This window comes from Halichoeres trimaculatus, unplaced genomic scaffold, assembly GCF_033239565.1.
Source record: "Halichoeres trimaculatus isolate MK-OKI-2021-1 unplaced genomic scaffold, fHalTri1.1 fHalTri1_scaffold_19, whole genome shotgun sequence".
In the NCBI taxonomy this organism is placed as follows: Eukaryota; Metazoa; Chordata; class Actinopteri; order Labriformes; family Labridae; genus Halichoeres; species Halichoeres trimaculatus.
This window is the reverse complement of record NW_027437197.1, coordinates 18,237,832-18,253,354: the sequence shown is the minus strand read 5'-3', so window position 1 is coordinate 18,253,354 and position 15,523 is coordinate 18,237,832. Positions and strand designations below refer to the sequence as shown.

General features: G+C 39.7%; 3 protein-coding genes across 4 annotated transcripts; all 3 read right to left on the bottom strand.

Moving 5' to 3' along the window:
• Positions 1-524: 524 nt before the first annotated feature.
• On the bottom strand, positions 525-5,379 carry prkra (protein kinase, interferon-inducible double stranded RNA dependent activator). The gene is made up of 8 exons (XM_074694202.1): positions 5,102-5,379; positions 4,329-4,504; positions 3,993-4,074; positions 2,333-2,411; positions 2,032-2,149; positions 1,846-1,940; positions 1,592-1,754; positions 525-1,471 (listed from the first exon to the last, which is right to left on the bottom strand). The coding sequence occupies exons 1-8, from the start codon at positions 5,152-5,154 to the stop codon at positions 1,314-1,316; spliced, it is 924 nt and encodes a 307-aa protein (XP_074550303.1). The 5' UTR covers positions 5,155-5,379; the 3' UTR covers positions 525-1,313.
• Positions 5,380-5,748: 369 nt separating this feature from the next.
• casp10 (caspase 10, apoptosis-related cysteine peptidase) lies at positions 5,749-11,626 on the bottom strand. 2 transcript variants are annotated; one of them, XM_074694860.1, is made up of 13 exons: positions 11,386-11,626; positions 10,723-11,011; positions 10,505-10,610; positions 10,205-10,340; positions 9,175-9,251; positions 8,964-9,006; positions 8,652-8,671; positions 8,529-8,559; positions 8,391-8,423; positions 7,297-7,373; positions 7,016-7,136; positions 6,430-6,922; positions 5,749-6,325 (listed from the first exon to the last, which is right to left on the bottom strand). In XM_074694860.1, exons 2-13 carry the CDS (start codon positions 11,001-11,003, stop codon positions 6,160-6,162), a joined length of 1,584 nt encoding a protein of 527 aa, XP_074550961.1. In that variant the 5' UTR covers positions 11,004-11,011; positions 11,386-11,626; the 3' UTR covers positions 5,749-6,159. The 2 variants fall into 2 exon arrangements, with proteins under 2 accessions (XP_074550961.1, XP_074550962.1); XM_074694861.1 differs by having other exon boundaries at positions 11,405-11,626.
• A 1,297-nt stretch (positions 11,627-12,923) lies between these two features.
• Positions 12,924-15,233, bottom strand: LOC141808791 (protein FAM237A-like). Its single transcript, XM_074695503.1, has 3 exons — positions 14,775-15,233; positions 14,134-14,500; positions 12,924-13,052 (listed from the first exon to the last, which is right to left on the bottom strand). Exons 2-3 carry the CDS (start codon positions 14,498-14,500, stop codon positions 12,928-12,930), a joined length of 492 nt encoding a protein of 163 aa, XP_074551604.1. The 5' UTR covers positions 14,775-15,233; the 3' UTR covers positions 12,924-12,927.
• Positions 15,234-15,523: the final 290 nt, after the last annotated feature.

The window sequence follows — 15,523 nt, the reverse complement described above, 5'->3', positions numbered from 1 at the left end:
ATTAGTCTCCCTCACAGGCGTAGATTAGGTTGGATTCTAAACTCAATTGCAAAACTGAACCAGAATTTTGCAAACTCACATTGAATCTAATGAGTGAGCCAAACTTTTGGCACAATTTAGCATCTGAAAAACCAGAAAACTACTTTAATCCAACTTTTTCTTCTTCCAAAAAACTGATTTAATTAATTCAAATATATCTTTGTAAATTAAATCAGATACACAAGATCTTTTTTTTAATAGAAAATGAAAAAAAGAATAAAGTGTAATAAAAGAGTCTCTTCCTTCAGTAAATTGTTCCTCCTGAATCTGTAAAACCAAATGTTAGCATGAACATAATTAAACCTCGTGAATGAGAGTTTCTTTAAAAATATTTCTTACCATCTTTGGTTCAACTGATTGGTGTCTCACATCTCTCAGCCAGTAACCCACACAAATCAAGAGCAAATGAAGCGGCACACAGGCCCTGATGTAATTGCCTTTGTACTAATACACCAGGACAAGCTGCCTCATGAATTGATGGCTGTCGGGCGGTCAGCTCCCACGAGAGACGTTTTATTCGACAAGACTGCGACGGGCTCCTGAAGGGAGCGCTGCGATCTCTTTCTCTCAGGCCATAGACAGAAAGTAAGACATATGAACATGTTTGACTTTATTTCTCTGGTTTCGTACATGTGTTCACAAGCTACTATGAGGCACACTGCAAAACATGTCAACACACGGCAGGATGTGAATCTAAAGTCACGGTGTTTCCATTTTCAGGGCAGATAGAGAGAGCCGGGTCGGGCTGTTCATTTGCATAATGGCAAATGGAAAAATATGAAGTTAAAATAATCTCACTTTTTCAATTTGGTTCCCGTTTGGAGTACACCTTTTGTGTATGAAAAGATTAGAGAGACAGGAAGGTGTCTGCAAAATATATAAAATCTTTGAGGACTTCTTTTTTGTTGACGACAAACAGATGGGAAAACAAAGGGGAATACAATTAATCTGAGCGAACTGGGACCTGAAAAATGGCATCCTTATATAAATAGAGGTAAAAAAAAAAAAAATCAACTCAAACAACAAACAAGTAAACAAAAGCTGATTGCTCAACTTTTGAATATAAAAACTTCCGCCTGATTCCTCTTAACGTGCTGATGTGGAGCATGATCTGCCTGTTGATGTTCATGATTATAAAAATAAACCTTGACTTCATATCATCTAAAGACAGGAAGACAAGTAAGAGGATTAATCTGCGGTCTCATGATGAGAGGACCTCAGCTGATGAATGTGACAGTGACAGAGGGTGTGGCAGATGTTGACTGAGGTGCTGGTTACTTGATGGAGGCCATGATCTTGATATACTGGAGTGCGCTGTGTGCTGCGTCGTTGTGGGCGTTGCTGCAGGAGATGCCTGTGCCATGACACACGGTGACAGGGGAGGTGGACAGCTCAGCCAGGCACTGGTACTGACCGTTGACTGTTAGCTCATCTGGAAGTTAAAAAACAGACACAGACATCAGACATCCTTGTTTTAAACCAGCTCATGTTGGTGTAGCTGGAAGGTCAGCCTCCTATATCTAATTAACTAATGATGTGTGAGTTTTCTCACCGATGTCGAAGTACGTGACCTCAAAGCCCTGCTCCTTGGACAGCTCCAGCACCATCTGAATGTAATCCGTGTTGGGAATGCTCAGCGGGTTTCTCCTTAGCAAAGTGATCTTCTCTGCTTGGGAATTTCTTAGGTTCTCAAATCTCACACTGGGTTGAGGAGTCTGAGGTTTGGACAAAAAAAAAAGGGGAAATGAAGCACAAAAACCAGGGGACTTTTTACCTAGAGCTGCTTCTGAAAAACCTAAAACATACCCATGTGATTTCTGAACAGCCCGACAGACTTTGAAGCTTTGTCACCATTTTCTCTGCAGCTGCTTTCTTTGCTGCCTTTTTGGAATTTCCAACAGCTGCCAAAACATAAGCGATGTGGGATTGAGAGCAGGATTAAGAATAGAAAAATTACCGATTCAAAAAGATTTCACTGAAACACATCCTTACCTTTCTCTGACAGGGACTCCATTCGGCAGGTTACAGTGAACTCTCTCTTGTGTGGAGGACCAGCCTCCTGTAAAATTGTATATTCAGGGAGACGCCATCCTCTCTGCAGCGCTAACTCCTGAAAAATAACAGTCCAAATAAGAAAACAGCACAAACAGCTACAAAACAAACACAGTTATTACAACTGAGCATCCTGACTTGCAGATTCTCTCTTTAGCTCAACTTTGTTGCAGAATTTCTTCATATAAATGTTCACAGAAACACAATGACAAAGAGCATGAGCACACAGTGATTTACGCACCTGCAGAACGCCCACAGAGTTGGGATGGTTGTTTGTCTCTGCTGGGACACCGTTACTCTCAGACTTCACAGGAATATTACTGTTGAGAGTTAAATGAAAGCACTTATCAAAGCTGCAGCAGATTCACACTCACAACATACTGTCAGTGAATCACTTTGTTACTGTGTTAAAGGACAGAAGACACAACAGCTCTCTAAAAGTGAAGCCAAAATAAAGCTCCCTGACTAACTAAATGGTCCCATGCATTGTTCCTGTCATTAGAGTTACTTCTTACTGATTTACACTCACTGGCCACTTTATAGGTACACCTGTCCATCCGCTCGTTAACGCAAATTTCTAATCAGCCAATCGCATGGCAGCAACTCAATGCATTTAGTCATGTAGACACGGTCAAGACGATCTGCTGCAGTTCAAACTGAGCATCAGAATGGGGAAGAAAGGTGATTTAAGTGACTTTGAACGTGGCATTGTTGTTGGTGCCAGACAGGCTGGTCTGAGTATTTCAGAAACTGATGATCTACTGGGATTTTAACCCACAACCATCTCTAGAGTTTACAGAGAATGGTCCCAAAAAGAGAAAATATCCAGTGAGCAGCAGTTCTGTGGGCCACAATGCCTTGTTGATGCCAGTGGTCAGAGGAGAATGGACAGACTGGTTGGAGCTGATAGAAAGGCAACAGTAACTCAAATAACCACTGGTTACAACCGAGGTCTGCAGAAGAGCATCTCTGAACACACAACACGTCCAACCTCGAGGCAGATGGGCTACAGCAGCAGAAGACCACACCGGGTGACCCTCCTGTCAGCTAAGAACCGGAAACTGAGGCTACAATTCACACAGCAACACCAAAACTGAACAATAGAAGATTGGAAAAACGTTGCCTGGTCTGATGAGTCTGGATTTCTGCTCCACATTCAGATGGTAGGGTCAGAATTTGGCGTCAACAACATGAAAGCATGGATCCATCCTGCCTTGTATCAACGGTTCAGGCTGCTGCTGGTGTAACGGTGTGGGGGATATTTTCTTGGCTCACTTTGGGCCCCTTAGTACCAACTGAGCATGGTTTAAAGTCCACAGCCTACCTGAGTATTGTTGCTGACCATGTCCATCCCTTTATGAGCACAGTGTACCCATCTTCTGATGGCTACTTCCAGCAGGATAACGCTCCATGTCATAAAGCTGGAATCATCTCAGACTGATTTCTTCAACATGACAATGAGTTCCCTGTACTCAAATGTCCTCCACAGTCCCCAGATCTCAATCCAGTAGAGCACCTTTGGGATGTGGTGGAACGGGAGATTCTCATCATGGATGTTCAGCCGAAAAATCTGCTTCAACTGTGTGATGCTATCATGTCAATATGGACCAAACTCTCTGAGGAATGTTTCCAGTACCTTGTTGAATCTATGCCACAAAAGATTAAAGCAGTTCTGAAGGCAAAAGGGGGTCCAACCTGGTAGTAGCAAGGTGGACCTGATAAAGTGGCCAGTGAGTGTATTTATTTGACAGACACTAACACTGAAAGCCCTGAAGCTAAATAATTATGGTGTACTATCACATCAGAGAAAACTCACACTGAAAGATTGTTAACTAGCATTTTGCATATCTTAAATTGAAATTATTTAAATTCCTTTTGATGAGAGTTTCCTCTCTGCTTACACTGCTCCTGCATCTATATTCAGGATCTTCAGAGCAGCCTCTGCAGCCTGGTGTTTCGCAGCCTTTTTACTGGGACCCTGACCTGGAAGAAAAAAAATACATTGTTGTGTTTTTCAATAGACCAAAGTGTGACATCTCTGAGCCATAATGTCTTAAAAGTAAATCTACTTGACAACATGATAGAGTGTGAGTTTCAGAGTTTCCAAATGATCCTAACCCAAACTAACAACAATCCCCAAGTGGCAAATAACACACTGCAGGCTGCGGTGCTTCTTCAACTTAAATACTGGCAGTGACAGGCTGCTATCATCACAGCATGATGGGACAGAAGCTTACCCATGCAGCTGACTTCTTCAATTTTCACACTGAAGACAAAGCTTGGCTGGTGAGCCTCTCCTTCTGCCTTCTCCATCACGTACACGGGCAGGCTCCCGTTTTTGGTGCCATACTCGTGCAGGATTTGGATGGGGGTCTTTGCAGGGTTTGCCGCCTGTACTTCAACTGAATTCATGCTGCATGTATCAGGGGAAAAAAAGCAAACAAAACAGTTAATTTAAGACTCTAAACATTTCCTAAGGGCACATCTACATGGGAGGTCAGGTTCTGCACTTGCTACCTCAGGGGCCAAAACCAAAAAACCCAAACTAGGGTTGGCTGAGCTGTAACAAGCTGGTAGTAGATGCTTACTTTGCGTTAATTATAATATATTTTCTTGTATTAATGCTTTCAGTCGTACTTTTAGAAATTTATATTTCAAAACAATGAAGAATTGAGCTCAGAAACATAATTATGGAATACTAGCTCATTTGTATAAATTACACGTTTTAATACATTATTTTTCTTTTGTATATTAACTCTCACAAAACACTCGATACTTATCAAAATATGACACTGGGAGTTAAAACACTTTGCTTATGAACGTGTTCTCATAAGTTTCAGTTCCCATGAAGTCATGTTTAGTTTCACTTTCCATTCATCGAACTTGAGTTACTTAATTGGTTTAAATCTTAACTAACCCTTAAATCCCACATTATTAGAACATGTTAAATATAGTAAACGTGTGACTGCCAAACCTTAAACTCTCTTGAATGAGAATTATAACAACTTACCTCTGGTGTGCGGAGGTTTCTTCGGCTGGTGATGGACACTCCTCTGTAGACATGTTTACAACGTTTCTGTCGTTTACAGGCGGATTTGAGGCTTCACTGTGGGTAGCCGAAAGCTCTCAAACACCACTTAATAACGATTTATCTCTATGCATGTGGTTATGTTACCATGAGGGTCATAAATGTGTTAAAAAGGATGAAAATCCTACAGTTTACAGGCCGGGGAAATTACCGACGTTTACATCGCATCAACATCCGGGTCACTGACGGGTCAGAGTACTGGAAACATGTTCGGACTTAAATGTTGACTGCCATCTAGTGACGGTTTTACCAAAGTGTCTCAAATTATATCAAAATAGCGTTTTATTTTTTGGGTAACTGCAACAATTTACTAGGCAAATTACTTTTTTTTTTGATAAGTTTATTCAGTATTTTTAAGAAAACATAAGCACTATCTAATGTTGCAGGTTGTCAGAATATGATTGTTTTATCCTGTTTCTTGTTATGAATTAAATTATGTCACTTTTTTGACAATATAAAATGTGGGAGAGCTGCAATGAAGAGCTTAGGAATGTAATAACAGATTTAAAAAAAAAGAATTATAATTACAAAACTTTAAAATTTATTATTACATCATTGAAAATTGCTGTGCCCTAGATTTTTTGAAGTTACTACACTGGGAACCGACACAATAATACATGCCACACATTGGGACATATCAGCATTGGTAGTAATTGAGGAATGTTTTTTCAAAAAAGCATCTGTCCATAATTTTTTTTAAGAACACAAAAGCTTAAAAAATATTTGATGCATGATAAAAACAAAAACAAAGTTAAATATTTCAAAAACTGTGGAATGCATATTTTTTTAAAGACAGCAGTGAGTCGAGGCCTTGTGTGTTCATTTCAAGGATTGTCATCTCATAAAAAGCTGTAAATCAAGCTCGTTCAAATTTGACTGTAAAAGTATTACTAAGGATTGTATCCAGGAGATTTTAAAAATGTAAATAAGGATTGAAAAACAAAAACAAAGTGTCAAGTAAGTAATGAGACAAACTGGTATCAGTCATCACAGAGCCTCGGAGGAGGAGCTTGGGGTATTGGGAAGACCACTTTCTTCCTTAGTGTGAAAGCAGGTTGAGGCATCTGTTTTTTCAGGCCAGTGTAGTCAGTCTTCTCACTCACATCCCCATTCACTTTTGTGAGGATGGACATAAGATTACGTCCCCTGAAAGGTAAAAAACACTGAGATGTAATCAGACTATTTCATGAATAGTTAATGTTCACAGCATTACTGAAAATAATGGGTGTTATATCTTTTCTTTCACTGACCTGGGCACCATCTGGACAAGGTTTTGACACAAAGACTGAATGAACCATGTTCCAAGACTCCTCTGTCTGTAAGACGCGTGAGAAGGTACAGTGGCCATCGCCAGCAGAAAATCTGCATCATTCGGGATGGAGTCTCTCCGAGCGTCGCTCCTAATGTGGCCGACATCAGGACCATCAGCCTCAATGTACACCGGCGCCTGACTGCGGGTGCCCTGACAAGCCTGGATGAAAAACAGCTTTGGTTTGTTCAGCAGGGACGGACACTTCAATCCAGTGAAGGGTTCCTTCAGCTCCTTTAGACCGACGGTGAGTCCGTCCACACCCAACACACTCTCCTCCTCGCCGTGGCTGAGGATGCAGCACACCAGGCAGTCCCTGTCACTGTGGTCCCTTCTGCCAAGCTCCTGAACCGCGGACAGAATCTCCTCTCTTTTACAGTCCTCCTGTACCTCCAGCTCAAAGCCAAGCCACTCAAACACTTTGATGAGGCACTCTGAAAAGCACAGATGTGGAAATATTCACAGGTCCAGTCAGAGGAAGGACAATTTTTTTTTGACTTTTAAAAATTGTATAAAACAGATTTTACTCTGATCTATCTGGGTTCCTTCTCTGTCAGACAGAGGTTTTATGGACTTGCTGAAGTTGTGGTTGTTTATGATCAAACAGAAGCCTCTCTTTGCTGCGGTCATGGGATAGTTTTCTGAAACCTGTGGAAAGAAGTTTTATCACATAATTAAAGTCACCTCAGCTGCACTCACACTTAATTTTTTTTTTACATCTCCCAGTAATGGGAGTTATACTAAAATGAAGCTTTAATTTTTATTTTGGAAACAACAGAACTTGTACAGCTAAGAAATAACCACACACCTCATTGTCTGTCGTGTCAGGTGCCTGCTGGTTGAAGTTATTATTTATCCGTGGTGGCCCTGTTTCAAATTTTGTCACTGTGGGAGAGAAAACCACAAAGAGGAAGGGTGATAACTCCAGGCTAGCTCTACTGACTGATGAACATGTTGTTAAAGCAACTTTTGACTTTTCAGGGAGGGTTGGTTTGGTGCTTAAAGGTCCCATATTATGCAAAAATCTCTTTATTAAGTCTTTTAGTGAAATTTGTGGGTCTTTGGCTTTCCTCCCAGCCCACAAAATGTGATATTTAATGACAAAATCTGTATTTAGTCGTGCTTGTGAATGTAAAATCCTGACCTAAAACGAGCTGGTTGGAATTTCCGGGGTTTGCCGACGTCAGCGAGTCCCTTTTTTGATCAATCAGGAGCAAGTCTGATCTGATTGGTCCACCGGAGCAGATACCCTCGAACCCCCTCCCTGCATCTGGAGAGAAATATCTCCATCAGCGGGGAGAGGAGTGTGGCTGTTTTTGGCTGTAAACAGCCACATACTTCCATGCACAGGCTTCCCATCTTGGAAGAAGACAAGACTGAGTGGCTAGAGTTCATTTATCAAGGAAATGTGCCAGCTACACTCAGTAAAACTGTGCATGTGTGTGCTTGTCACATCACGGTCGACTGCTTTTCCAACTTTGGACAGTACAACAGAGGGCTAGCGAATAGACTGGTCCTGAATCCAGGTGCATCACCAATCATCCGCTAACAAACCTCGGACCCTGGAAATGTGAGTAATTTAAATGCTGTGTGCTGTGGAGCAGATGTAAGAGCTTTTCCTCAGTGTCCCCCCTGTCCCTGTGTTAGCTTCAGGATGCTAACTTTAGCCGCGGTTATCCTGTTGTTTTAGTCTGTAATGTACGGTAAACGAGCTTCGCTGTTTTCTAAACATTGTGCACTATGAGAGTCTGGAAACAATGCTGCTGTGCTTGATTTATTGGCTTTTTGGACCAAAACATGTCACTACCATTTCATGAAGACATCAATGATCCATATTAAACTGCAGAAAAGGAGCAGAATATGGGACCTTCAAACCGCTCAGTGCATGAGACGGGGACTCACATTTGTTTCCGCCAGTAGATGCATTTGCAAAATCTAGAAACAATTAAAGAAAAAAAATTAAGACTCAATTCACAGCACTACAGTTGAACAGTTTACAGCTGTTACTTTAAACAAGAAACATTTCAACATTAGACACACCTATTGAAGTGTTTGAAGAAGTGCTGGAAGACTGTGTGTAGGAAAAAAAAAGCTGATTAAAGACAAAATCAAGTGTACGATTTCTTTGACGTGTGTGTTTGTGTTTAAATGAAAAACTCTCACCCGTGCTTTGGGTTGGGAATCTTCAGAGAAGGACAAAAGTTTCAAGGGCAAAGATGATGAACAAAATTATGGAAAGAATAACAAGTTTGACATGGAAGCAGTGAGTGTGTTTACTAAATAATAAGAGATGTGTTGTTTGAGCACTGTAAACACAACAGTAGGATGAGGAACAATATTGAAGCAAGGCAAGAGAAAAAAATCAAAGAGTGAATCTTGTAATTAAAATAATTTTTCCCTCAAACTATGAGCAATAAAAAATCAACCTCAGCTTTTAATAACACAGAGCACATTGGGGTTTATTCAACTGCTTACCTGGTAATTCACCTGCTCCTTCAGGCTGCAGATACCCAGGACCCTAATGAGTAAAAATGAGAGAAAAAATGAGACTGCAGTTTAAAAAAACACTAAGAAAAGGAAAATGACCTATCACCTAAGTTTGAACTTTCACTCATGACATTATCAAGTAATCTTTCCGTCTCCCGTCACAACTTAGAGCACTAAAAAGAAATACTTAAACACAGACCTGGTATGGCTCCAAAGGGTCAGACACTGACATAGGTTGACCTGTTTCCTGAGCTACAGGGCCGCTGTGAGGAAATGCTGAAAGAGAACAAGAGGACACAAAGGTAATAATCACCAAGGTTTAATTTCAGCATAAAGGGTTCAAAATCAAGAGGCTGGGTGGCTTTTCACTGGAAAAACAGAAATCAAAGCAAATATTTATGTCTTATTTTTAATGAAGTTTCCTCATTAGACTTAATATGAGCCATATTCACCTGATAAGTCCAGAAAAAGTCTTTTTTAAGATATCAAAAGACATAAATTACACTTAGTCACTTATAAAGAGCTAAGATAATATGCCAGTGGGTTAAGACTGATTGACTTGTTTAGATTTGTTTGTTTATTTATTATATAAACATTTTTTTATCTCTTTACTAGCAATATAGATGTCATTTGTGTTCTTTCTAGACTTGTCAGGTGAATGTGACTCAAACTACATCTTATAAGAGAATTTGCACTAAATTTAGGACATGAACACTTGTTTAGATTGAGGTTTTTTTTTTGCACAATTTTCTAATGTGTTGTGGTCTTTGCAGCATGTGTTCGAAATGCTGTGCACATGTTGTCAAACTGATGATGATTTCTTAATTTGCTTGTGTTTTGTCTTTTTGCATGTGTTTTCTTAAGTTGCAGCGCCGTGAGCTCTCAGGGCCACCGTACATGAGGGGGATTCAGCGTTTGTTTCTTTACACGGATGGATCCTTTTTTTGTAAGACCAGGTGCTCCACCCAGAAAGTGAAAACAGATTTTGAAAACAGTGCCTCAGATCAACTGTTACATTTCTGTCACTGCCGCTCCATTACATGTTTAGCTCAGGCCTGGTGGACTGTGGTGTGATTTTGGCGAGAGCAAGTGTCCTTTGAGATAATCTAAGCAACGCTCTGATGTGACATGTTTACCCTGTGGTTTCCTGATTTGCTGCTTTGACCTCATGACTTCCTCTTTGTCGTTGCAACGAGTTAAATTTGCCATGAGACGTTTTGGCAGCCTACCCTGTTGTTCTTTAAACCTGTTGATCTTCTCTATCGATACAGGGCAGCACGACTGAAATAATATCTCCAGCAAGTTTAGATTTGTTTCATTTATGAGGTCCATGTGCTCCATCTCCTGAAAGACCTCGAGAGCAGTCTGTAGAGTCAAACAGAGTTACAATCAGTATGGAGCAGAATTCAAATACAGACATACAGTTAACTTCATAAATTTGATATTTATCTCTGATGAACTGTGTCATGAAATTTCGTCAAAATACCCCTAAACATTGATTGATTCTGACACTGTGAAGATGCACTCACAACATTCTCCTCCAGTTTTTTACGGGGGAGCTTTCCATTCAACAGGAACTTCATATCCCTCAAGTTTTCTTCAGTCAGGTCTTCAGACAGTTTGTAAAGCAGCTTCCTGAAAAAAAACAGGATTATATCGATTACCTTACCACAACAAAGGACTTATAGTTAAAATGTCAAAGTTTCACCCTGATTTACAAAGACACAGTTAAATGTCGGTGCTGTACCTGTACGCAGAGATGTGGTTTCCGCTTGTAGATGGATCTAAAGGGAGTCTGAGGTCTCGGACCAGACGTGTGCGTTCAATAATGAGGAGCAGCTCAGTCAGGAGGTGTGGTTGCTCTGCAGAGAGGAGATCTTCATCCACCAGGTAGGAGAAGAGGTCACTGGCCGACTTCACTGAGGTCAGGTTTCGGTCCAAGAGGTCGGAGCAAAGAAACGCTAAAGCTTTCACATGATCCTGACCCAGGGCCTTCCCTGCGTCTAATAGCAGCTTCTGGAAATCCATTTTGTTGACTAAAAGTGAGACATAAGACATTTTCACTCACATATGGTCAGGTACTCTTAAACTTCCTGGATGCCAAAATAAATACTCTTTAAGAGTTTTGTTAGTTTTTTTTAACCCTTGGTCTATATTTCAACTTATCTGATTAGTCAAACCTTTCTGACTGTGTGCACGTAAAGGCTAGAGCTTGTAAAAAGTTTACAGTCAAGCAAAGTTGATGACATTAAAAAAAGAAAAGCACCTCTGAAATAACATCAACAGCCTCAAACAAAGGCAAGATCTTATCACCAGCTACCCTGACACGCAGTTATTGATTGGTGTGTCTTACTCGATCGAACCGGTGAACTGGTTACAACTACGTTAAACTTCAGTTGTGTGTCATTACCTGTGTGGACAAGTCTCACCAGGTGTGGTCGACCAGGAAATGTGAAGTCCGCTCCAGCATACTCAAGGCGAAGGCGCTACAGCTGACTTTACACGAAGATAAAACATTACCGTGTCTTATTTAATTACTTGAACTTTGCGGAAACTAGTCTGTCACTTGCAGGAGGTTGAAAGTGAAAGTAAAAGACAGACTTCAGGTTCGAGCACAAAGCGCGCGAGGGGCTGGATTGCGTCACATGGAGACTCCTTCCTGTTTGACGCACTTCAACTCATAACTTTGAGTTCACGCTCGTTTATGGAAATTTCCTGTCTACACAAGGTTATGTCCTCCATGAAAAAAGCTTCCTCAGTCTCCCCTCTTAATTATTTTGATTTTTATCTGGATCAAAATTTTAAAACCAAAGCACTAATGACCAGTTCACACCAGGGGTGGGTTCAGGTTGTTTCAGGGCCTGGGCTGAACACTAAGAAAAAGGCACCAGCTGCATTGAGATCTTCAAAATCACACACTTGTCTTCAACAAGGTTATAATAGTTAACTAAAACAAAACTAGAAACGAAAAGTCTCAAAACTAACTGAAACTAACTAAAATTAAAGACAAAATGTCCTTAGTTATAGTTTTTGACAATATTAATAGCCTTTAGGATTTAAATTAATCCGACACATTTTCCCAACCAATTTTAGACAGTTTTAGGCAGTTGTCAGTGCCGTACGGCACCATCACAAGGACGTACTTGGACGAGCTTGTTTACTGCACTGACTGGCTGTGTGCTGTGCTGCGACAAAACGTAGTGGAGCAATGAATCAGAGCATCTGTAATAGTTTAATTTCATGTGAGTCTGACTTTATTGTTACAGAGTCCTAGTTTCTGATTATTAAAGCTCATATTATATTGTTTTGTATAATTTATGTTTTTATTATTTTATTTAATTTATGTCAACATTATTTTATATAATTTATTCTTATATTTTTAAATTAAGTTTATATTATTTTCATGTGTTTAAGGCAGCAGCCAACAGTTCAGTATCAGCATTGACTGAGCAGTGAGCACTATGTTGAACTGGAAAATAAACAGTATGACAAAATATTTACTCTGACCTTTTTGAATCCTACACCTGGTTAATAAGGTCTGAAAAAACTAAAACTAAACTAAAACTAAACTAAAACAAAGTCTTGTTGCAAAAATTAAAACTAAATAAAAACTAGAATGCATGCTCCAAAACTAATTAAAACTAAACTGTAATGGAAAAAAAATGTCAAAACTAACTAAAACTAAACTATAATGACAAATCGAAAACTATTTTAACCTTGGTCTTCAAAGAGTATGTTAAAACCAAACCTCTTTCATTTTTATGTGTAAAATTTGGAGACTGGTTACATATGGAAGGACACACAGTTTACAGCCATGATGCATTAATTTATTACAGCTTAAAAACTTACAAATCAACATGTTATCATACAGTCTTTATCAGAACAACCACCTCAAGTAAAAAAATGAAAACCAATTTCTCAACCATGAAAGCTTTTATACAAAATGTTTCCATTATTTTTGATGGCGTGCGTTGGTTTTGGATTTGGTCTTCAGGGTCTTGATGTGTCCTCTACATCTCACTCTGACACTGATCCACGCCTGTGAGTTCCCTCCTGACCTGTTGAATCTAAAGGACTCTGAAAATGACACAAAAATACAAATACATACTGTTTCATGACATGTTTGTCTACTTGGCTGATAAAACAAAACCGTAAAAGAAACTTGATGGGAAACTTTTTAATGCACCATTGCAAACAGCACCCAGTAATTACTACCTATGGCTGACAGCACAACAGCGCCACAACACTCTATAACAACCATTTTGAAAAGCAGATCCTCTATATAACAGCTCACTTAGCTGCAGCTTCCATCTACTTATTGCAGCCTCCACTGTAGGCAACACTTTGTGCTGTAACCAACAGCAGTATAACCCTTGGTCTTTGTCTTTAATACTCTACCACTCAAAAGCTACATGTTGTAAATCTATGTGAGAGGAAGAAGTACATACCCTGTGTACATGTGGAAGCAGAAATAACACACTGCAGAAATAACATATTTAATGTAAATGTCATGTATTGCTGATTTGAAAATAGTCTTTATTAAAGAGTCTTAACTGTTAAAAAAATGGATGTGCTCATAAAGTACATGGCTTAATCTGCTGGATAGTTTGAGAATGTATTTCCATTAAAAATACGGTTTGATACAAATACATAGCACTATAAGCCATATGAAGATTCAATATATGATAACCAAAAAGTGATAAGAAATGTAAATAATTATATAGTATAAATATGTGACAATGATGTGAACAAGAGTAGAAAAAATCAGATGTTGTTTGACATTTAACATTTGAAAAATGATCTTTGATGCGAGGAGACACTTTTTTTTTTCTCAAAACGAAGATAGGAGAAAAATATTTCTTGATTATTGTATCGACTTTAACAAAAAGGTCTGAGCTTATTTTAGTGCACAGGTATCCAAATACTAAGAATGATTTTTAATACAATGTAGAGGACCCGTGAGATAAATTCACACATAAAAGATGTTTAAATGGAGGGACAACCAGCTTTACAGTACAAATGAGATATGGTTTGTAAAACATGCAAGTTTCTGTGTCATCTGCAAAACCACAAGTGTCAGAAAAAAAATAAGAAGTGATCTTTTTGCATTAGGAAGAATCCTGTCTTTGTAAATATTTGATCATTATTGGACACTTACTGTCAGTGATCAGAGAATGTACCGCGGTCACATGTCTCCGCCCCAGGCCGTGACTCCTGGACATCACACAGTCCAGGTAGAGTTCCCAGAAGACCCGGGCCAGGTCCCAGAAAAGCGCCGTGTGTTTGTCGTTCTCCGATCCCCTCAGAAACTCCATCAAGTCCCAGAAGGCAGGAACCGTGTCAGCGATCCTCGGGGAGCGCATCTCCAGCAGCCGAGCCGAGGAGGAGTCCCAGCACTGCGGGTTGGAGCGGGGGACCGTCAGGGGGTCCACTTGAGGCGGCTTCTGGCCCTGGAGGGGGGCGGCACGCGCGCAGCTCAGCACAAACACTGTGACCACGTGCAGGTTGAGGAGCACGGGGGCCATCTGCAGAGGAAACCACAGGTCAGCTGGTTCTGCAATTGATTATTCAGTAAACTGGTCATGAAATTGATCGGACTTCAGCTAATCAATAAAAAATAAAGATAACTCAATACATTTGAAAAGATCTGAAAAAGTCATCAGAAGAAATAATTAACCTCAGAATTGAACGGGTTGCCAATGCAGTCATGCAGGAAAAGGTACAATTAAACCATGAAAACATAAATTAAAATTTAAACAACCTAACTTATAGAAAACAGCTTTGAATGAATATACTTACCACTAAAGCTTGGTTGACTTCCAAGACCACAGCTGATTGAAGTTTGGTAATGTATTGGGTCCTAATTGACGTCAGTGCCTGCCTCCTTCGCGTGAGTCTGCATCTCTACATCTTGGTACGTTAATGACAAATCGATATTGACTGTTTGATGCAGGCCTACAATCTTAGTGGCTTTTTTCATTATAACAACATATTGTTTTCATGTAAGTTTGGATCATGTTGATGCAAATACTTCACTTACAGTCATGGAGATTCATCTTAGCAGTAACATTTTATATAATGGATTCATCTGTCTGATAATCCCTTTTAATGAGAGGGCAAACTGCTGAATTACTTCATTAGAGCAGGCAAATAATCAGAAATTTGAGTTCATGGTAGCTCCAAGAGGAAGGATACTGTCCAACAAGAGACACTGACTTTTACTTTGATAAGCAGCTCTGAGCTGCTCCACAGACTGCTCCAACATTCACTTGCTTTACATGATGTAAGGACAAGCCCATATCATATTTTAGTACACTTTAATAATATAAAGCATGGGCCCTCATGTGAGGCTAAATTTCAAAAGTTCAGTGTGATTATTTTCTCTGTTAATTGTTTAATTTCTCCAATAAAACAGAAAATAGTAAAGAAAACAAAAGCACTGTAAGAAACTTGTGTGGTTGTGCTGTCTGTGAAAACAAGCTCAGTCTTGAATGTTTTTCCAGAGTGCTTTCGTTGATGTGCTTTTACTGAAATGTCACACGCATGTC